This window comes from Lipophrys pholis (assembly GCF_963383615.2).
Source record: "Lipophrys pholis genome assembly, chromosome: 22".
NCBI lineage: Eukaryota > Metazoa > Chordata > Actinopteri > Blenniiformes > Blenniidae > Lipophrys > Lipophrys pholis.
The window spans coordinates 2,627,507-2,650,837 of record NC_137644.1 but is presented as its reverse complement, the minus strand read 5'-3'; the positions used below and the strand labels follow the sequence as shown (position 1 = coordinate 2,650,837).

Below are 23,331 nucleotides of genomic sequence, written 5' to 3'. Positions count from 1 at the left end.
ATGTCAACCCTTACCTCCAGAAATATAAAGGTATTTACTCTCCCAGTACTATTCCCATACATTATAACCTTCTTCCCTTCTGTGCTTCTCACATTAGTAAATAACATGAATTCTGTCTTTGCCACTGAAAATGTAAATCCCCACTCTCCAGTCCCCCGGACTCCTTCTGCAGTTTGTGGATCACATGACCTACATTCCTCCATCTTTTCAAAGCCCCATCATCAGCACCTTCCCAAAAATATTCTTAATCACAATTGAAAGGAGTGTGTGACCGTCACACTGCCCTGTGGTGTTCCATTCTCTACAAAATGCCTTCCTGATATTTCTGCTCCTGAATGGTTCTATCCCCCAAAAACCCCACGATCCAATTAGACACATGCAGAGACTATTCTTCCTGGGGTCCATTCACAAAAAGAAGAGAAAAATAAAAAATAAAAACATTTACACAATGAAAATAAAACTTTCAACAATGACAATTCGACATCAACGAAGCACATATGGTCAACTCCAACCAAACTAAAACCAAACAATTCAACGTGGCAGTTGAGCACCGCCGGGTTCCCCCACAGAGTCCGAAGTTCCAGAAATCATTACTTTATTAAATAAACCTAAACTAAACTAAACACCAGACGCTGCTGCCACTTTCACTCCCGCCTGTCACCCCACCTGTCACTCCCGGGTGTCTGGGGGCTCCTCCTTTATGGGCAGAGAGGTGAGGGGCTCCATCACCTCCCTGCCACATTAAACCACCAGAGCTCCACTAATTCAACATGAATCCTCCATTGATCACAGATTGTTTTCTATAGTTTCTAATGACGTCAAACTGAAGACTGCAGCAGGAGTTTCCTGGTTTCTAACGACATCAATGGTCATTGCATCTAATCAGTGAGACGTTTCTCCTCATTTTAGTCACAATATTGTTTATATGCTTTGTCCATGACATAGTTTGATCTAATGTGACTCCCAACAATCTAATCTCAGTCACTTGTTCTGATGATTGGTTCTGCAAAAAGAAGTTTACCTTTGGGGTTCTCTCACAGAATATTGCGAGCCCAACACCACACACTTTGTTTTTGACCCGTTGAGTTTCAGCCTGTTCTCCACCCACTCTGAAGTAGACATTAACTCCTGTTGGAGCATATTATTATTGAGCTGATCTATTCTAGAGGCAGACGTATGTACAGTTGTATCATCCACATATAGTGTCATACACGCTTTACGTAACACATCCGACATATCATTGACAGTCATTATACACCTGCCTTGAGGAATCCCGCATGTTAAGGTTACAGAGTGTGAAAGGATCCATTAAAAGCGACGCACTGTTTCCTGTCAGCCAAACAATGACTTAAGAAACATATAGCTGAGCTTTGTTTTTTTTTTTGATTTACATTTTTTTATTGTTTTTACACAAACAAAACACAATTATATATACATATCAATGCTTGTATAAAACTCTTCAAACACAATCCCCCCCCACCCAACAGAACAAACAGAGGGAGACCATTGACTCATTCTGTATGGCTTTGGTATTAAAAGAAAAACTAAACAAAAAACAAAACAAAACCGGAAAAAAAAAAAAAAAAGAAGAAGCTGAGGTTCTGTTTTATAGTTGTGGACATACCTTCGTCCCTTCCTCATGCAGTCATCATTGCAATGTATCTGCCCCAGTTCTGTTTATATTTGTGCACCTTATTTGTGATCCTGTAAGACATGTTTTCATATGCAGCAACCTTTGACAGTTCAGCAGTCCGTTCATCAAATGGGGGAGTTCCTGGGGATTTCCAGTGTCTGAGCACAATTTGTTTTCCAATCATGATCACAGTCTGTGTCCACTCCTTCAGTGCATTAGGCAAGTTCTAGCTGAGCTTTTAAAGCCAAACGCTGATCGTTTATGATCAACTAGAGCAAAAGGCTGCTGAACTCCTCCCTGCTTATTGTGGATTTGCTGCAGCCATTCATCAGTTAACCCTGTGAGTGCTGTGCTGGCTGAGTATCCTTCTTTACATACATGTTGAGCATCAGACTGAAGATAATTCGCTTCAAAATAATTCTGAATCTGTTTAAATATAACCGCCTCCATCACTTTACTCAGGACAGGTAAGATTCTTATGGCTCTACCGTTTTGCCCAGTCAGTGGTTCTTTGGAATTTTTAGCCAAAGGAAAAACTTTTGATATTTTCCACAAATTTGGATAAATGAAAAACAAAGATTAAGAATATGACATAAAGGCCTTACAACTGATTTAGCTGCAATTTTTAGAAGTTTGCCATCCATATTATCAATTCCACAAGGTTTATCACAGTTTATATGTTTAAATATTCTTTGAATCTCATCATCCTCCACAGGTTTAAAAATAAATGAACAATTCTTGCCAAATAGACCAGCTTCTTAATTTTATCCTTTCAAATCATTAAAAATAAATACTCTAGATTTGTACATTTCAATATTGTAAATAATCTTATGGTGAATTGTTCGATTTTTCATTATTTGAAAATAATCTTTTTTATAACTTTGAAATAAAAATGAAATTATGAACAATATTTTGTATAAGTGACTTTTTTTTAACGAATCAAAGAAATACATAAAAATAAACAAACATGTTTAGCTTAAGTTTTTATTCATTATATTTTGATAATGTCTCTATTTTGGATCAGAAACACATGTGATGACTTTTTGTTAAGTTTTGAACATTTCAAGGTGGTGAAAGTGTGAGTGACTGTGAGGAATGATGTAAAGCGCTGAGGGGCCGCTCACGCACCTGAAAGGTGCTAAATAAGTGCAGAAGTCCGTTTACAAGAGTGAAATCAAATTTTTGTTTCCTATATTATCACATTGCGCTGTGTGTAGTTTAAATGAAGTTTTTGATATTTTATTATTTTTTTCAAAAAAATTGAACAACCTGAAATGTAACAATTAAACTCCCCCTCTATATATATATATATATATATCTTTTTCTTTCTTTTTTCTCTCTCTATTAGAAGAGAGAAAGAGATGGCATGGCTGCCGTACACGACCGGGGGGGGAACGCACAAAGAGAGAGAGAAGAGAAGAGAAGAGAAGAGAAGAGAAGAGAAGAGAAGAGAAGAGAAGAGAAGAGAGAGAAGAGAAGTTGAGGGGGAGGGAGGAGGGGATAACATACAATACCCTTGTTGTGCTACATATATTATTTGCAGTTATCACACTGATCCAAATACTTTACAACGGTTATTAAATTAAACCAGCCTGAGCAGCTCTATCTAGACAGTAAGATGATTTCCCAGATTAAACCAGCCTGAGCAGCTCTGTCTAGACAGTAACGTGATTTCCTAGATTAAACCAGCCTGAGCAGCACTATCTAGACAGTAAGATGATTTCCCAGATTAAACCAGCCTGAGCAGCTCTGTCTAGACAGTAACGTGATTTTCTAGATTAAACCAGCCTGAGCAGCTCTATCTAGACAGTAACGTGATTTTCTAGATTAAACCAGCCTGAACGGCTCTATCCAGATAATAAGATGATTTCTTAGATTAATATATTATATATATTAATATATCTATATCTATATGTATTTATTTTAGAGTTAGAAACTAAAGAAAGCATAAACAATACTGAAAATCCCAAAAGAGACTGAATCGTCACAAAAATATACAAAATAGCTGAAAATGAGATCAAATACTATTTTAGTCATAAAAAGAGCAAAATCAGACCAAAATCAATAAACTGGAAGAGAAACCGTTTTGCTGACATCATCACAATAAGCAGGTATTTCACTGAGTCATGTCACGCAGCAGCTTGTTGAAGGAGAGGAGACTTCAGTTCACTCATGACTCGTTTGAAAATGTGACCAAACCTTTCTTGTGTTGGATTAATGTGAGAGGTCGTCACACTGGGCTCATGTGACACTAACATGAGCATGAGATTATTTCTGGAGCCACAGTTTCTTACTTCTGATGGAAATCATGTCCTTCATCCGGCTGCCGCCAGACTTACTGATGGACATTAAGTCACAATTTACAGGAATGTGGACGTCAAACTCCCGAAGAGACGTTTAGGAGTGACCGGTAGCAGCTGTCCGTAAGTCATTTATCTGTAATACCACAGTCATTCAAAACTAACTGAAATAAGACCAAATTCATTCAAAATCACAATTTACTCATTTGAATGTCAAGACTTAATGAATATGGCATTTACCTGTTTTTATTTGATTCATATTGCTCTTTTATACCAGTTATATACACTATTACTAAATTCATGGACATATCAATCAAAACTGTATTTTACAGCATGCTAATGAAACACTAAGTGATTTACAAAAGTAATAAAGAGGAAGAACAAGTGAGATGAAAACCTAAAGTACAAAACAATATTTGGCGAATACAATAAACTGACAGCGGGTATCAAAATTAAGGGTAAATGGAAGTTAGTTAAAAGCATCTTAAAGAATATGAATAAATAAACAAAATGTATGGAAACTAAATTGAGTGTAGAAAAACAGATGGGACCGAATTCAAGATACAAAAATAAAATAAAAAATAAAACAAAATTTACTCAGTGAAGTATTTTATCAGTTTATCTAAAATGGCTTTTAAGGTGCTTCATTTTGAAGGAGTCACAATTCAAATAAGTAAATAACTACCTCATAATGTCATTTATATTGGAGAATACGAGTAGAATGACGGTTTGTGTTCTTTAGAGTTGTCTCGATTCGTTTAAACATATAAATGAAGAGTTTTGTTAAAATACTGGAAGTTTTATGGAGTTTGATTACTTTAACATTTTCTAGTTTGAAATAACGAATATTTGTGACACGATTTTACAAAATAATAAATCTGCGTGGTAGTTTAAATCATTCTAAAGCATTTAATCATGTTTTGAATGTCGATAAAGTGGATTTCACCCTTGTTTTCTCAGTGATTCATACTTAGTTCTTAAATTCGTCGATTTTTAAATGGAGTTTGGCTGGTTTGCTTTGAGCGTGTGTTTAACATTTTAACGCTAAAAAGAAAAAAAAGGGAAGAAAATGAATGACTTGAAGTAGTTTCTACGTGTGTGTAGTTTCTACAGGAGTTTCTTACTGAAAAACTAGGAGAGAAAGCGAACGCGACGTGCTTTTCGTAGGAACTTGGCTGCTAAATGGGAGGATTTTTGAATGGAGTCTGGTGGCCGCTGCTGTCGGCTAAACGGCGGCGGAACTCTCCTTTAACGGGGGCTTGAAGTGACGCGCAGCGGGCTTATCCCCTTGAACCGTGACCCGGCAGCTTCCAGCGGAGTCTCCCCGGAGCTGAGAAGCAGGTAAAAGTAGAGAAAAACCATCTCTTTTGCGGCTCTTTTCCTCCGTTTTCAGTAGAAAACCCGCCGGTCCTTTACGCGCGAGGCTGTTAGCTCAGCCGGGTTAGCCTCGTTAGCTCCCGCTAGTAAAGGTGGATTTGTGTTAAATGGTCGTTTTGTCTGCGCAGTTTACCGAATAAAACCGACGTTTTCGACTTGTTTGCCTTGTGTCGGTGCCACAGACCGCTGGTTAGAACCTGGTAGAACCTGGTAGAACCCTAACCAGTGAAGCGGCTAACGAGCTGCTGAAGTTGTTAGCACAGCGAGCTATCGGCTAAGTGCTAAGTTCCCCTGATAAAGAGTTTATTTTCTATTTATTTGCTTTGTTTTGCCCTCCAGCCTCTCACTGCACCCAGGTGGAACTAGTTCCCACTCCTAACTAGTCCCCTGCTCAACACTGATTTTTAAAGGGATTCAATCACATAACCAACACATTTCAAACTGCTGACATAACTTTCTGACAACTTCTGATCTTTCGCTTTTTAATTGTTGTTTAATCAATAGTTAGTTCTGATTGATATATTTTCACTTTACAGTTATTTATTAAATGATACATTTATTATATCTGGGTATTAAACATTGAATATGTTAATCTGCTTGGGTTTAAAAGTCATTGAATCCGATTTAAGATCATTGTATTTGTGTTAAACTTATTGATTTTGTCAGTGATATGTAAGATGATTTGGTTCCAGCTCCTACTTTGTACCTATTTGTTGCTTTCCGACAGAATTCATTTGTGGATTTTTTTCTTCACATTCTCAGAATAATACTCTTTCAATCATGTTTAAGACAAATTTCTTTGTTTAAAAATGTTTTTTGCTCAAACTTTTCGTTAACTGAGTATTTGTAGCTCTGTCAGGTCTTTTTCCAGAATTAGTGTCTGATTATCGTCTAATTCAAAATCTTAAAGTTGGTCAATTAAATTTCATCCACCTTAGTAAACTGTTTATTTGGGAGGGTTTATGATTAATTTATGGTGAAGCAAAAAGTTCGAGTGAAATCTTAACGCAAGCAAATTAAAATTCACTTACTAGTTCCTTCTTAGTTAAAATATCAACATCAGCTTTGGGAGAACACTTTAAATTGGTAAAATAATGTGTGAAAGAAGTTATTTCCAGTTAGAAGCACATGATTTAATTTAAGATGGTGATTGTGGTGTTATTGTGCTAATGTGCTCAGATTGAGAGGTTCTCTGTTCACGTGAGTCTAAAGCTGAGCTGTGTTGTGAAACTGAAGTTTGCTTTTCTTTTCCATGACCCGTGTGCAGGATTTACTGAGGTATGGCTGCACATTTCTCTGGTTGGGGGTCTGTGTTTAAGAAGCCTAGAATCATGTGGTGCTGGAGGAATGTAGCTTCAGGTCAGGTTTATGCTCTGTTATAATGAAGCTCTTGTTTTCCCACTCACTGTTTTTCTGCTGAGAAAGCTGGGCGAGGGTTTAGATTTCCTTCCCCGCTGCTCTCGCAGTCCGAGAAACGGGAGAAACAGGCTGCTGTTGTCAGAGCACCAGTCAAAGTGTGTGAGAGAGCGTCAGTCAAAGTGTGTGTGAGAGCGGCAGTCAAAGTGTGTGTGAGAGAGTGGCAGTCAAACTGTGTGAGAGAGAGCGGCAGTCAAAGTGTGTGAAAGATCGCCAGTCAAAGTGTGTGTGAGAGAGCGTCAGTCAAAGTGTGTGAGAGAGCGTCAAAGTGTGTGTGAGAGAGTGGCAGTCAAACTGTGTGAGAGTGGCAGTCAAAGTATGTGTGAAAGAGCGTCAGTCAAAGTGTGTGCCAGTCAAAGTGTGTGAGAGAGAGTGTCAGTAAAAGTGTGTGTGAGAGAGCGTCAAAGTATGTGTGAGAGAGTGTCAGTCAAAGTGTGTGTGAGAGTGTCAGTCAAAGTGTTTGTGACGGAGCGTCAGTCAAAGTGTGTGTGAGGGCGTCAGTAAGTGTGTGTGTGATAAAGCGTCGGTCAGAGAGAGAGAGAGAGAGAGAGAGCATCATTCAGTGGGAGAGGGCGTCAGTCAGTGTGTGTGTGTGAGAGCACCAGTCAGTCAGTGAGAGTGCGTCGGTTAAAGTATGTGAGAGAGCGTCAGTCAGTGTGTGTGAGGGCGTCAGTAAGTGTGTGTGTGATAAAGCGTCGGTCAGAGAGAGAGAGAGCGTCAGTCGGTCAGAGAGAGAGAGAGCGTCGGTCAGAGAGAGAGAGAGAGAGCATCATTCAGTGGGAGAGGGCGTCAGTCAGTGTGTGTGTGAGAGCACCAGTCAGTCAGTGAGAGTGCGTCGGTTAAAGTATGTGAGAGAGCGTCAGTCAGTGTGTGTGAGGGCGTCAGTAAGTGTGTGTGTGATAAAGCGTCGGTCAGAGAGAGAGAGAGCGTCAGTCGGTCAGAGAGAGAGAGCGTCGGTCAGAGAGAGAGAGAGAGAGAGAGCATCATTCAGTGGGAGAGGGCGTCAGTCAGTGTGTGTGTGAGAGCACCAGTCAGTCAGTGAGAGTGCGTCGGTTAAAGTATGTGAGAGAGCGTCAGTCAGTGTCTGTGAGGGCGTCAGTAAGTGTGTGAGAGAGTCGGTCAGTGTGTGAAAGAGCGTCGGTCAGAGAGAGAGCGCGTCAGTCGGTCAGTGAGACCATCAATCGGTGTGTGTGTGTTAGCGCGTCAGTGTGTGTGAGAGCGTCAGTCAGTGTGTGAGAGAGCGTCAGTCAAAGTGTGTGTTGGTGTCAAAGTGTGTGTGTGAGCGTGTCAGTCAAAGTGTGTGAGAGAGCATCAGAGTGTGTGTGAGGACCTCAGTGAGTGTGTGAGAGAAACGTGAGAGAGAGAGTCAGTCAGTCGGTGAGAGAGCGCGTCGGTCAGAGAGATCACGTCGGTCAATGAGAGTATCAGTCAGTCAATGAGAGAGCTTTGGTGAAAGTGTGTGAGAGAGTGTCAGTCAGTGTGTGAGAGAGCATCGGTCCGAGAGAGGGAGAGCGTCGGTCAGAGAGAGAGTGTCCATTAATGTCCAGCTTTTCCACAGAGCTGTAGGATTCCTGCCGTCAGTTGATGAAATGCTGGATCTCCTCTGTGACGTCAGAAGATCTTCAGCTCTGCTAGTATGAATAAAGTATCTCTAGAAAAGCTGTGAACACTTTCCTCTGCAGCTCAGTGGACTGTTAGAACCAGGTGAAGCACAGGTGGAGTGTTGGGACCAGGTGAAGCACAGGTGGACTGGTGGAACCAGGTGAAGCACAGGTGGAGTGTTGGGACCAGGTGAAGTACAGGTGGAGTGTTGGGACCAGGTGAAGCACAGGTGGACTGGTGAAGCACAGGTGGAGTGTTGGAACCAGGTGAAGCACAGGTGGACTGGTGGAACCAGGTGAAGCACAGGTGGAGTGTTGGGACCAGGTGAAGCACAGGTGGACTGGTGGAACCAGGTGAAGCACAGGTGGAGTGTTGGGACCAGGTGAAGTACAGGTGGAGTGTTGGGACCAGGTGAAGTACAGGTGGACTGGTGAAGCACAGGTGGAGTGTTGGGACCAGGTGAAGTACAGGTGGACTGGTGAAGCACAGGTGGAGTGTTGGAACCAGGTGAAGCACAGGTGGACTGGTGGAACCAGGTGAAGCACAGGTGGAGTGTTGGGACCAGGTGAAGTCTTCATGCGCTCCTGACGCTGCCATACAAACGATCCACTTCACACTGTTTGTTTGTCTCACATTCCTATTTAGTTTTCAAAACAGATCGTAAACATTTTAGAGGAGAAATGAACAAAACGTCTTAAGATTTGTCTTTGAGCTGAAATAAGATTAGATTGATCAATAATGGATTGTTCTGGTGTGACTGGCGTTCAGATGGGCTCTATAGAGTGAAGAAGCCGACAGGAGGTTGTGATTGAATCGTTCCAGAGCTGGAAGACGTCTCAACAGAACAGCCGGCTTTGAAGAAAGTAAACAAACTTTACGTTGGGATCTGAAAGTGAGCGTTCATGGTGAAAGAGTCGACGGTGAATCAGTGAAATGAAAGCAGATTTTGTTCAGATTTGTTCTTCTTCCTCTCCATTTCTTCAAAACAAGGAAGTGTTGTGTCATCGCGGCTGAGAAAAGCAGCAGTGCAGTCAGCAGAAACCACAGGAACCTTTTCAGTCGCTGCAGCACATGAATGAAACAGCTCATGTAGTTAATGTAGCAATGGAAACGCGAGTCAAACAGCTCATGGAGTAGAAATCACATCCCTTCAAGTAGAGTCTCATTCACATAGAGCTGAACCACACAGAGAAATCTCATATTTCACATGAGAAGCAACAAACACAAAAAAGGACACACATGCAGACGGCAACTTCGCATAGAGGTTTTTACCCGACGCTCGTCTTCAGGCCTCCTGCGGCGGCTCCTTGCGCTGGTCCAGAGCCGGCCCAAGCCTCGTGGGGCCCGAAGCAATATTAGATTATAATAAAACATATAATACTAATGAATGAATGAAGAATGATGTCCAGGGAGCCACATATGGTTCTTAATCTCAAACATTCAGTTATAAGAGCGGCCTGGGACTGAACGTTCCAAGTGATAAAGCTTTATATTTACAGTAACTGTAAGTAACAATGTGCGAAAAGTTTAGTAAAAATTTATTTTTTTAAATAGACCACATTTGACAATCACTTTTGTTGCTCTGTTCTTCCTCAATACTCCACCCACTTCTCAAAGCCTGTGCTTCCTGGCGTTTCATTTCTGACCTCACTGTAAGAAATCTGAAGGCCAGCGTTGTTGTTGCTACTGCTCACTGCTCGTCCACTCAGTCTTTCTTCTCACAAGATCTCCGGTAGTTTTTTATTCATTTGAGCTTGGAAAAGCTCTGCCGATGCTCCAGTCACAGGGAGAACCAGGCTCTCCGTAGAGCCACCCAAAGATTTGGGTACAACTCACAGATCTCATTTTGAGAGAGGGAAGGAATTCAAAGGGCTTCAGGGAGTTCTGGAAGGTTCTCCATCTCTGTAGCCAGTGCACTCCCCTCAAGATCAGACTGTTCTCCAAAGGTCTCTGAGAAGTTTACACTGGTCCAAGTCGGCTAAAGTTGAAAAGCACTCCAAAAATACATCTGACCTCCTCTAGGGACTGAGAGCGGTCCTCCAAAGACTGGCTGGTACAGTCTACCACAACATTAACATTAAGTGTTTTTGTACAATAATATATCTTTGATGATGTAGAAGTCATCAGACACGCCTGCAAATCTTTTAAAATACATATATATATATATATATATATATATATGTATTTTGTCAATTGCTGTTGAGGGCCCCCTTAGTTCGCTTAAGCCTTTGGCCGGCTCTGCCCTGATCTGAGGTTCAGAGAGCAGCCTCCTCCTCTGGGTGTGGCAGAGTTGGTGGAGCCCCCTGGTGGTGAGGTGCTGGGGTTCAGCTTACAGGAGGGGTCTCGGGGGACCCCTGGTGGGGGTCACATGACCAATGGCGATTGCAACCATGTGGTCAGCAAGTTGTTCTTTGTTTAAACCCCCCCCCCCCATTTTGGTCAGGAGGGTGTGAACGTTGGGGTTTAGGCCCAACAACTGGAAAGACAGAAAAACTGGTGATGGTGAAACTTTCCAGACAAGTTTCGTGCCACTTTCCTGGACCATGTGTCCTCAGAAAAAGTGTGAATAGAAAATTCCAGCTAAATCGTCTGGATGTGCTTGTGTGGATGTCGCTGATGTTTTCTCTTCTATGAACAGAAACCCTGAAGGCTGTGGACTCCGCTGCTCGCCCTGAGCCTGCCCTGCAGTCCACCCTGCATCCCGCCCTGCAGCTCGCCCTGCAGCCCACCCTGCAGCTCGCCCTGCAGCCTCCATGTTCCCAGCGGCCTGGACACACTGACAGCTTCCTGCTGGCCAGCATGCAGCAGCACCGGCCCGCCATTTCCAGGAGGCGGCGCTGCTGAGAGGCGACTAGTCGGAGCTGAGAGCAAACCACCGCTGAGGCCATGGACGACTTCTCCAGCAGGACGTACGGCACCAGCGGCCTGGACAACAGGCCTCTGTTTGGAGAGACGTCTGCTCGGGTAGGAAGCCATTCCCATCTACATATTATGTATTCTTACTTTTTCTATTGTATCATATATTGATGGCTGATTGACATGGCTGACCGATGAGAGAGTGATGATTCATACAAGTGTTGAAATGTCCTTCAGTGGACGTCCGGTTGGGCGAGTGAGGCTATGGCGGTGTAGGAAAACGGGCTCCTGACATTTGGAGAAAAAACTTAGCCACTATAACTCAAATATCTTAAAAACTTTCAGTATAGGTGGATTTAGGACTGTGGGTCGTGAGGATGCATAAGATACCGCCGGGACAGACAAAGCAGTTGGAGTTAGTCGAGCGAGACAAAGTTAGCCACGAGCCGCTGGCTAGCAGTTTAATGGCGGACGACGGGAGGTCGGGCAATAACAAGGAGCCGGTGGACGAACTGGGCCTGAGTGTCATATTGAAAGAACTGAGGGAGTTCAGGAGAGACAAGTCAGCAGCTGAAAGAGAGAAGTAAACAATCAACTCAAGAATCACAATTGGGGGGGCGCTGCTGAGCTTTCAATGGAGTCTGGTGTGGATTCAGAGGCTCCTGACAATTTCAGTTAAAACTGTTATTCAACGGTGCTTTTTTCTTTGTAGTTGTGCACTGGATACCTGAAGACATAATTTGGACGACTTTGCAATGACGGAGATTCATTATTTTCAGTTTGGCATGATAGAGGTATCAAACAAGTTAGGAATTTATACACATCTGGGCTGTTCGACAGCTTTACCAATTTATCTTCCAGCTATAAATTACCAGGTAATCATTTGTTCAAATCCGTCATTTTGTTTCTAAATGTTTCCCTAATTTTCCCTCCGTACCTCCTGAACAGCCGTGGCAAAAGGATGAGTTCAAATAGTCCCCATCAGAAAGGCTGATATCTAAGATCTATAATTTTATTTTAACTCTAAACAAAGAATCGATAGCAGCTCCGGCGCACCGTGTGTGGACGCAGTCCGAGTCCAATGGTCACGTTGCATCACGTCGCGTCTTGATCCGCTGGCCGGCGCAACGTAGCTCCGTGTCTGCACACACTGGCAGATTCTGGAACCACTGTGTGCGACACGCGGTGGCCCGCACAATGGAGCACCGGCCAGCGACACGACGAGCGGACTGGTAGCACACTGGAGCTCCTCCCAGCTGGACGACCAACGACCGCGGCCTCCGAGCTCCGATCACAGTTCACTTAGGGCCGTAGCGTCTGCTCCAGAGTCCCGGTCTCCGTCCTGCCTTGCTTCTGCTCTTTCTGGACCTATGTTGGCATAATCCAGAATCCAGAGATAGATGGAGGAGGTGGAGCACATTAATATGTTGGTGTAATCCAGAATCAGGACTTAAAGAGACAATTCAATTTGAATAATGATGAGTTCGAGTTTGAGTTCTGCTGGAAAAGCCTCAACCCCCGGCGAGCTCAGTAGGTAGAGCATGAGACTCTCAATCTCAAGGTAGAGGGTTCATGTCTCATGCCGGGCGCAACCTTCCCGTGGGCTCTCCACCTGCAGGAAGGTTCTTAATGGGTGCAATGTGATCTGGGTGACGGTGCTCAGACTGACACCCCCACCACCCGGAAACAGATAAGCGGAAGAAAGTGGATGGATTGGAAAAGCCTCATTAGACTCTTTATAACACTGCAGCAGAAAACCATGACACCAACTCATCTGCATGTTGGAGGCAAATCATTTGCAGATATTCTGGTCCTGTACAGTACTGAGGCCTGTTTGCCAGCTTTATAAAATGATTCAGAGGATATTTATGACCGACACTTGATTAGAGATTATGTCTCTGCACCTGATCACCTCTCCTCTCAGGATCAATATCAGCTCAGATACTTGGTGCTGCAGCAGGAAGGACTTTACTAGGAAGTAGATGAAAGTAGAAAAACCAACGGTGGACGAGTGGATTGGTTTTATTATTGAGGTTTTTAAAATGGAAAGAATCACATTTCTTTTTGAAAAGATGGCTCAGGTGTGTTAAACCTTTCTTTATACCATCTCTTGTATAACGTTGAAGGTTTTGGTTCCTGTTTCAGGTTCTTGACAGGTTTACTTCATGTTCAAAGGTTTTCTTTGTTTCTTAACACCAAGGTGCTCCCATGTTTCCCTGTTCTAGGGAGAGTAGTGATTTAGTATTGGTGGTAGTAGTGTATTCTAATCTGGTGGAAGGACCAGTCATTCATCTCTCTACTATTGCTATAGGTCTGGATGTTTTGTGGAGATTCGACTGTGATGTACAGATGGAGGTCAAAGGCAAAATGTGATGTGGAGAATCTTGTGAACCATGAAAAAAAGGAAATATCCTACAATAGTAGTTTGCAGTTCAAATGTCCATGTTTCTGCACCAGGTATCTATAGAACAGCTGTAAACTCTTCCATATCTGATATTTGGTCCTTCTGACTTAAACTCACGCTCTCTCCAGCATCCAAAAGCTTTTTGTCCAGGAAGTCTTGGTCAGGACAGAAATGGCTGATTCCAGTGTGATTCCGGTGTTTTATTCATGATTGATGTTCTCTGATGATCAGTCTGGAAACACGGAAACGGATCTCTTAATGCTTTGTTGTTTCAGACCGTGATGAAGCTCTGCTGAGTACTGATTACATCATCAGACATATGACCTCCTTCCTCTGTCCTCATGTCTCTTGCAGGATCGAATCATCAACATGGTCGTGGGGGGATTCACGTCTCTGGTTGTTCTCGTGAGTAAACCTCCTCTCGCCTGCTCACTGTCTGCTTACAACAGTTACACACAAATACTTTTTTAAATACACGAACAACCGCGGCAGTATTGTAGTGAGCAGTTCCATTTCCAGTTTTGTTCTGGTTATGAGAAACTTTACAAGTGTGTCTGCAGCTTTCCAGATAGACGGAGATGGTACTAAACAAGTAACCTAATGAAAGTATGAGAAAGAGCAACTGTGGTCGTTAGGCCCCGCCCACACCACAACGTCATTTAAAGAGCACATGACACCAAAACATTGTTGAAAAAAAGCAATACAAAATAGAAGTATTTTCATAATAAAACGTTTTTGTCATACTGCCGTCATCCGCAAGTAAAAAAACTACGATAAACCCGTGAAATTAAGTCGTGATTCTTGATCTCCGCCCATCAAAAGCTTTCTCAACCTCCTCCATCTTGCTGTGACGTCACAGAAGTAACAGGCTCCAGCAGTAACAGGCTCTGGCAGTATCGGGCTCCGGCCGTAACAGACTCTAACAGTAACAGGCTCACAGTGGCAGACACACCGAAAATATTTCTGTTTCTTCACTTTTCTGACATTTCACACTGTTCAGCGGTAGTTGAAGACTTTTTTAAAGAAAAGTAAGAGAGAGTGATGGAGGAGTGATGGAGGTCAGACTAAAGAAGAAGAGTAAGAGAGAGTGATGGAGGAGTGATGGAGGTCAGACGAACAGATTTGGGAGAATATTGACGATCATCCCAGCAACTCCGTCACAGATATATAAATACCATAGCTGCACTGATAATACCAGTACAGAAGGAAATGATAGTTTAAAAAAAATAAAATAAAAAAAGAGAACAAAAAACAAACACGAACATGCTACATCTGTACGAGGGTTTGATCTGTTTAAGATTACCAATGAATGCAATGGTGAATAATAGAAGTAAAACCAGCATTCGGCATCAGCGAGGGTAGGAAACAAACCACAACATCAAACCTCCACAGCTGGAGTCGGTGGAGCTGCTGGCGGAGGGAATCCACATCTAAAGACCAACTCACCGTCCTTGAGTTAAGAAGTTTACGGACCTCGCGGTGTGTGAAGAGTTTCAGGCAGGAGGATGCAAGTCTTCTAGTCTTCATTGAATCTCCGGTCGTAGTCCTTCTGGGTTTCCCCCGGCGAGTCGAAGGTGAGCGTTGCATCCCTGTCAAAGACGCCCGGCCGGGCCGGGTAGAGCTGGTGGAAGTGGATGTTCCTCCGGTACAGGGCCTGCTTCACGCCGCTAAAAGCAGCCCGTTTTTTAGCGAGGGCTGTGCTGAGATCCTGGTAGATCCAGATGGCGTTATCCTGGTACTTCAGCTCGTGGCTCCTGGCCCAACGCAGCGCGGCCTCCTTCTCCTGGAACCTGGAGAAACACACCAGGAAGGTGTGGGGGGATTTCCTCTGGCCGGTTCTGAAGGTCGGGGACCGGTGGGCTCTCTCCAGGTGGGGCGGTTTGAGGAAGACTTTGGGGCCCATCATCTGCATCAGTAGTCCAGACATAAACTTCACAGAGTCTTTACCGTCCTCACTGCCTTCGGGGGTATTCAGAATATGGAGGCTGGACCTCCGCGAGAGGTTCTCGAGGTCGTCGACTCGGTCCAGGAGACACTGGCTGTGGGTCTGGAGGGTTCTGATGGTGGACTCTGGTGCGGCCAGACGCTCAAAGTTGTCTCCGGCTACAGACTCCACAGAGGTGAGGCGCTTCTGGAAAGAGTTTCACTGTAGTCTGGAGTGAGTCCAGTGAGGCCTGCAGCGGCTTTAGATTCTTGAATCAGGGAAGAAACGTCCTCCCGAAGCGAAGTCCTCTGCTTTTCAAACTCTGCTGCGAGCTGCTCCATAGTGATGGGCACCGCGGGTCTCTCAGGTGGAGCAGAGGCTGCTCCATAGTGATGGGCACCGCGGGTCTCTCAGGTGGAGCGGCGGCTGCTCCATAGTGATGGGCACCGCGGGTCTCTCAGGTGGAGCAGAGGCTGCTCCATAGTAATGGGCACCGCGGGTCTCTCAGGTGGAGCAGAGGCTGCTCCATAGTAATGGGCACCGCGGGTCTCTCAGGTGGAGCGCAGGCTGCTCCATAGTGATGGGCACTGCGGGTCTCTCAGGTGGAGCGGCGGCTGCTCCATAGTAATGGGCACTGTGGGTCTCTCAGGTGGAGCGGCGGCTGCTCCATAGTGATGGGCACCGCGGGTCTTTCAGGTGGAGCGGCGGCTCGCTGGTTAGCTTAGGCTCGCTAGCTGCGAATGTAGCTAGCTTACCTGCTGCACGTGTTGCTGGAGTTTGAGCAGAATTAACTTTTTTTCCACTCTTGGAATTGCTCATTTTGTGGAAAAATCTCTGCGATGAAGCTTTTGTAGTAAGAGTTGACTGAAAAAGTGGAGTTTAAAGTGAAGCTTGTAAGAAGTGAAGCGTCTCACCCTCTCACACCTCCTGCTCCTACATTACAACCAGAAGTCTCCGTCAGGAGCCTTTCTGTGTGGACTGGGTCGGTTCCCTGTGTGTGCTTTTCCTCCTGTACTCTGGTTTACACCGATAGTCCAAACAACCTGCACTGTGACTCCCTGAGCTACACCCCGGCTTCCATCACCTCCTCCTGAGCTAGACCCCGGCCTCCATCACCTCCTCCTGAGCTACACCCCGGCTTCCATCACCTCCTCCTGAGCTAGACCCCGGCCTCCATCACCTCCTCCTGAGCTAGACCCCGGCCTCCATCACCTCCTCCTGAGCTACACCCCGGCTTCCATCACCTCCTCCTGAGCTAGACCCCGGCCTCCATCACCTCCTCCTGAGCTAGACCCCGGCCTCCATCACCTCCTCCTGAGCTAGACCCCGGCTTCCATCACCTCCTCCTGAGCTAGACCCCGGCCTCCATCACCTCCTCCTGAGCTACACCCCGGCTTCCATCACCTCCTCCTGAGCTAGACCCCGGCCTCCATCACCTCCTCCTGAGCTAGACCCCGGCCTCCATCACTTCCTCCTGAGCTAGACCCCGGCTTCCATCACCTCCTCCTTAGCTAGACCCCGGCCTCCATCACCTCCTCCTGAGCTACACCCCGGCTTCCATCACCTCCTCCTGAGCTAGACCCCGGCCTCCATCACCTCCTCCTGAGCTACACCCCGGCTTCCATCACCTCCTCCTGAGCTAGACCCCGGCCTCCATCACCTCCTCCTGAGCTAGACCCCGGCCTCCATCACCTCCTCCTGAGCTAGACCCCGGCCTCCATCACCTCCTCCTGAGCTACACCCCCAGCCTCCATCACCTCCCTCAGCACTGTGCTGTGTGGCTGCTGAAGACACGGTCCATTTGCTGAATAAATTTCCCGTCGGAGGACGAATGAAGAACTAATAATAAATGAACTCTGCCTTCAATCTGTCCTGTGTAGTGAATGTCTGCTCCAACGAACCGACAGCGTAGACATATGCTAGTAGATCTTGCCCTATATGTGAGTGGTCTCCAACCTTTTCAAGCCCAAGATCCCTGACCTCCACCTTGGTGACAGGCAAGATCTTCCCAGCGAAGTGTAGAAAAAAACAGATTCTACTTCCACTTTGACGCTTTTTATTCAGGCTAACTGTATTTGAATTACATGAAATGCTTTGGTCCTACATTCATATTAATAAACCCAAGATAATGCATTCTGTATCTCTCATATTAAACTGACCATAACTGTTTTGCTTTGAAAGTTCTTAGCAGTAAGCAGATCACATGCAGTGTTATGATTATCCACTCAAGCGTCACGTGACTAAAATAACATAACATCAGCATTTTAGAACACAGAATTGTAAATCTCAGTGAGTGTCAATACGCTCAGTGCAGTTATGTTCCATGTTATGCATCATCACTTTTCATAGGCCATCACATGTCAAAGCTGTCATGTTACTCACCCAGGTTAGTGAGATGGCTGTGACTGCATACAGTCTGAGAGTGCTTTGAAGTTTGGCTCAAACGCCTCACAGGCGGTCTCAGATTAGCCGTCAGTAGCTCTGTCAGTAAGGCGGCTCCTGTGCTTTGGTTTGATTTTCATCTGTGAAAATGCCATTTCACAGAGGTAACTGGATCCAAAGTAGGCACTGTTGGGATTTATGGTTGGTTATTAGCGTTAAATTACTGTAATTAATAGATTACTGAAAGTAATAAATCACTGGAAGTAATTTATGAAAATTTTTAATTATCAATGGGCGTAAACGTCACTCATTAACAACTCCTAAAGTAATTGATTAATTACTTAAAGTTAATAAATTATCAAAAATTATTAATGAATAAATGTTATTTATCTATTAATAATGAAAAGGGGGGCACCACCAGATAGACTGGAAATAGCTAATTACCACAATATCAGTCTCGTTTGGAAAAAGGTTTATTTTAGTTAATATTTCTGTGTAAAATATAACAATCTTAAATAAAAGGGAAGGTGTGAGATCCGAGCACAGACTGTTACAAACCAGTGAATGTCAACAATAAATACACAATAATTACCAGGAATCGTTTATTAGCAAAAGTGTATTAATCCATAAATAATTCAATAAATCAACACATCTAGGTATCAAACGTCATCTAACACGGAGATCTAATCTACTAAACAGCAAACACTATGGACAGTGTGTGTGGGTGGATGTAATGACCGCAAACGTCTACCAGGGGAAGGCAGGCGTCAGAGGGTCAGTGTAATGGCCGTGAAAGTGTCCACTGGGTGATGGATGAGTTGGTATACTCATCCAAGATGGCGGCGTGGCTGGTTATCATGACACAGTAAAACACATTGCATATTAGCTTCAGGCTAACTTAACTGCACTGCCCAGACGCTGGACCTCCTACATGGTTGGACTGGACCATCAGCACTGTCCGGTGCAGTGTCATTGTCATGAGGCCGCGGTAACTTGTCCGTTACCGGGTCTGGATTCGGCGTAGCGAGCCAGAACTGTTGGGCTTTGTGTTCAGCTGCAGAACAATGGGGGGCTGTATGGCGGTAAGGAGAGACGCTCGCTGCGTTCCAAGGATCAGAAAGAAAAAGAGAATAGAAACTGTTCTGCTGGTCCAGCAGGCTGAACCCTGGTTTGGTTCTGGAGGTCCACTTTGTGCTCTTGTACCTCCAATGCAGCAGAGACGTGTCTCTCAGCTGTCTGGCAGAAGAGGCCTGAGCTTTAGTTGGAGGAGGGTTTCATCTTCACTGCTGAGTCTCTCTCTGATATTACAGTATTAAGGAAGAGAGAGGTGGCGCGCACACACACACACACACACACACACACACACACACACACACACACACACACACACACACACACAGTAAAACTAATGACTTTTACTTTCCCAATCAGCCGTCAAACTTTTTAAAGTGAAACCTTCTGCCTTCATATGGTTCCCCTGGGTACTGTGCTGCTCTGGAGTCATGGTGCTGCTCCCCTAAGGGAGTAAACAAAGCTGCGTTAATTACGTTAAATCTTTTTAACAAGTTAAACGTGTCAAATCAATTAATTGAATTAATGTTATTTTTGACAGCACTAAAAAAGTTGTATATAAGTATACCACAAGTTGAGGCAGCTACTGTCCAGTGTCATTTCTTACTTTGTTGATTGAAGCTGTAATTTCAGGTAGAGGGCAACAAAGAGTTAAATGTTAGGCCAAGTTAAGCTTATAGAGCGGCAGGGACAGTGAAGTCTGAAGTTCTTAGAAATAGAAATACTTTGAACCGACCAAGCATTTTATCCTTTGGGCTTCATAACTGGGTGGAAAATGTGGCTCACGTCTTTTCCTGCCTCGGCTCCTAATGAATTAGCGGAAACGCCTCTGAAGTTCTTTAAAGTCCTGAATGGTCAGAAATGATGTGACGGAGCCATTTGAAGGAAGTCATTCCCGAATACCCGCTCCAGTACTAATGTTTCACACATTAAACTGTCTTTCAGGTCACGGTCATCGGGTCCTTCGTGTTCCCGTCGCTGCCCCCCCGGCCCCTCAACGTCTTCTTTGCCGTGTGCATCCTGCTGGCCTGTGGATCCACCATCGTGCTGGTGAGACCCACTAACTACTCCTCAGCTCATGAACTAGTTAAGAGAATGATGGGTATTTAAGTACTCTTGATCATCCTGACACGACTGACCTGTTAGTTTAGGTGTCTGGTCTTCAGCTACACAAACTATCATTTACCTCCAAAATCATTCAGTCAAAAATATCTGGTGTGAAAAACTTTGTTCAGGATTATGGCAGAATAATAATTCTGTGACCAAGTAGTAGGGCGGTGCATCTTCTTGGTCTCGTGATTCGAAAACGATTATCTGGTCTTCAGATGGATTCAGCAACACGTCTCCATGTTCTTTAGAACGACCCATGAATAACGTTTCCCACGCAGCAATATGAACTCACTTTCTATTTTAGACAATGTCAAACACCTTAGTCTGAACACAAACGGTGTACTTGCAACTGTAAATACTACAATGGCATCAATACTGTGCAGTGTACTTCATAAGAGAAAATATTTTAATGTTAAAGTTATTCAAATGTAAACGCACCGATACCACGTTTTTAAAGGACTTAATACCGTAAGGCTGAATTCATACGCGATACACAATGTGTCCATGCTACGTCTCCTCCACCTTCTGTGTCCATGCTACGTCTCCTCCACCAGTCTCTCTGTCTACAGTAGCATAGCAGAGCGTAGCGTCTCTCTGCGCTATGCTACTGTAGACAGAGAGACTGGTGTAGGATACGTAGCATAGCAGAGCGTAGCGTCTCTCTGCGCTATGCTACTGTAGACAGAGAGACTGGTGGAGGATACGTAGCATAGCAGAGCGTAGCGTCTCTCTGCGCTATGCTACTGTAGACAGAGAGACTGGTGGAGGATACGTAGCATAGCAGAGCGTAGCGTCTCTCTGCGCTATGCTACTGTAGACAGAGAGACTGGTGGAGGATACGTAGCATAGCAGAGCGTAGCGTCTCTCTGCGCTATGCTACTGTAGACCGAAGGCCTGAGCTGCCAGTAGCGAGAGTATTGGGGACTTTAATCATGTTTAGCATGTAGCATCGCTGGTGTGTGAGCCTGAAACTCTTTAGCATGTAGCATGACTGAGCGTAGTGGGCTGGGCAGATAAAGTGATGGAGGAAGTCTCCTCTTCATAGCTACTGAGAGAGAGAGCGAGCAACATGAGTGACGCTTTCCATCCTGTGTGTCAGATCTTCTGGTACCGGCAGGGCGATCTGGAGCCCAAATTCAGGAATCTCATCTACTACATGCTGGCGTCCATCGTGCTGCTGTGTCTATGTGCCAACTTGTACTTCCACGACGTGGGAGCGGACAGGAAGTGATGGCGTGGCTGCCGCCGGGCTTGGTGAGGATTCCAAACCATCAACTCTAGTTGATGGAGGACTGGCTTCATCCTCATGAACTGTGACCGGATCGGCAGACCAACGTTTGAATCCTGAAGCACTTTGGAGACACTGATGATGATGATGACGATGATGACGACCACTCAGCTGAACAAGGAATAATCTCCCTCTTCATCCTGGTAACTTAGATGTTTGAAGCAGCTGATTACTGGTTAAACTGTTAAACTCTAACTTCAGCCCAGCAGGTTCATGTGCAACTCAGAGTCCACCAACAAAACACAAGTGCCCGCTCCCACAGGGGGGCGCTGCATGTCTCTTACACTCACTCACACTCGCACACGCACACACACACACACACACACACACACACACACACTTTTTGTAAAATGAGGCCACAAACTTTAAACCTTCACATTTTAAATTATTCAACTTTTTTAAAATGAATATTTCACATTACGAACGTTGGCATTGATTTGAGGAGATGAAGAACCTTTGAGCCTCGTTTCTTTTTTCCAACACAAACCTGTAAGTTGACTGTGATTGGGTGAAAACCACATGAAAAGACGAAGGAAAAGGAAAGTGGCGTTTAGAAGAATCTAGAAGAGGGTTGTTCCGTGGTTCTGTCCGATCAGCAGCACTCAGTCTCTCGCTTCTTTGCACTAATCAATCCTGACGTCAGCTTTGATTTAGTTGAGCTCCGTTCCACCTCCCACCACTCTAGGATTGTCAAAGCCATGCGCTTCCTTATTTTCTATTTGATGAAATAAACTGTGTACCCTGTCTGCTTCCTCTTTTTCTTCACACTGAGCCCAAAACAGCAGTACACAGTGTTTCCTGTGGTACTGAAGCTGGACGTCTCTGTCACTTTGACATTCGCCATCACTTCTCTTTCCACTATTCTCTAGTAAGCTGATGCTCCTAAAGTGGCCGTCGCTTCTCTGCCATGTCTGAACGATGAAGATTGACAGTACTTCAAATGTTCTGTGGCTGCCATAGGTTCTCTTGAACCCTTTCTATGAAGTCATGCGTTCAGGCTGTTCAGGCCAATAAAAATAAGAATGTCTTTCCCATCGTTCCATAATGCGTGGTGCTTCTCTTCAGCCTCTGGGAGGAGGAGGAGGAGGAGGAGGGCAGGAGGAACCACAGAGGCTCCTACACTTCCTCCTTTACAGTGGCAAGGTTTTGTGAAGCCACAGGACAAAAGGTTGTAAATTCCATTTCTTAGATTTCATCTTCTGAGTCCAGGTGATGAGGATTTCAGAGGAAACGGCTCCTAAACAAAGGAAAGATGTAAACGTCTTAGATAGTTGTGAAGCCAGCAGCAGCAGACTGGAGGGAGCAGCTTCACCTGCTCACCTGCTGCCTCCACCAATCAGAGAGCAGCTCAGTCCGAGCCGTCCTGGTTCTCCAGGATGGGATCTGAGGACACAGGAAGTGGAATGAGACAAAGACTGGACGGATCCACGTCCACATGCCTCCAGGTTCTCACCAGTCAGCGTGCTGCTGATGTTTGGAGGAGACACCATCAGCACGGCGCCACCAGACGCTATCCCAGAATGCACTGGGCCTTCAGCACAACGGAGAACCTGGGGGTCCAGAGCAAAAAAAAAAAACCACACACACACACACACACACACACACACACACACACACACACACACACACACACACACACACACACACACACACACACACACACACACACGCGTCTTTTGAATTACATTTTTTTTTTTTGTCTTTTTAACCCTTTGATCGTCTCTGCTCATTTTAAGTGCCTTTGTTTGAAAGTGGCTCCACATCTGTTGAATTAATTGTGTAACAATCTGTTGATCTGGTTCTGGATGTTTCTGTGGTCATTTTATAAATATACCGTCTCTTTCTGGGCATGTGGTTCCCTTCATTCCTTCTTTTAGGTGACTGTGTTTTCATTCTGTCTCTACTTGTAGTGTGTCTTCTTTCCTGTCCTTTCTTATTATGGCCTCTTCAAGGTTGTTTTATGTCCAT

The 23,331-nt window shown here is 44.7% G+C and overlaps 2 protein-coding genes across 3 annotated transcripts in view; one reads left to right on the top strand and one right to left on the bottom strand.

The window, feature by feature from the left end:
* Nucleotides 1-3,796: 3,796 nt before the first annotated feature.
* On the top strand, nt 3,797-22,107 carry tmem243b (transmembrane protein 243, mitochondrial b). Of its 2 annotated transcripts, none has more exons than XM_080492212.1 (5): nt 3,797-4,056; nt 10,967-11,292; nt 13,943-13,993; nt 19,911-20,015; nt 21,175-22,107. In XM_080492212.1, exons 2-5 carry the CDS (start codon nt 11,215-11,217, stop codon nt 21,304-21,306), a joined length of 366 nt encoding a protein of 121 aa, XP_080348338.1. In that variant the 5' UTR covers nt 3,797-4,056; nt 10,967-11,214; the 3' UTR covers nt 21,307-22,107. The 2 variants fall into 2 exon arrangements, with proteins under 2 accessions (XP_080348338.1, XP_080348337.1); XM_080492211.1 differs by lacking the exon at nt 3,797-4,056 and adding an exon at nt 4,849-5,274.
* Nucleotides 21,730-23,331, bottom strand: part of dmtf1 (cyclin D binding myb-like transcription factor 1) — a 14,366-nt gene continuing 12,764 nt past the window's right edge. The window contains exons 16-18 of the mRNA XM_080492210.1: nt 22,817-22,913; nt 22,684-22,746; nt 21,730-22,600 (exon numbers count right to left, since the gene is read on the bottom strand). Coding sequence (XP_080348336.1) covers nt 22,712-22,746; nt 22,817-22,913 — 132 coding nt within the window. The 3' untranslated portion in view covers nt 21,730-22,600; nt 22,684-22,711. The remainder of the gene's footprint in view (nt 22,601-22,683; nt 22,747-22,816; nt 22,914-23,331) is intronic.

Bases quoted from the DNA above. Each gene is read 5' to 3' on its own strand.
- tmem243b (XM_080492212.1), top strand. From the start codon at position 11,215: ATGGACGACTTCTCCAGCAGGACGTACGGCACCAGCGGCCTGGACAAC. The intron at 11,293-13,942 runs GTAGGAAGCCAT...TGTCTCTTGCAG, and splicing joins TTGGAGAGACGTCTGCTCGG to GATCGAATCATCAACATGGT. The intron at 20,016-21,174 runs GTGAGACCCACT...CCTGTGTGTCAG, and splicing joins GTGGATCCACCATCGTGCTG to ATCTTCTGGTACCGGCAGGG.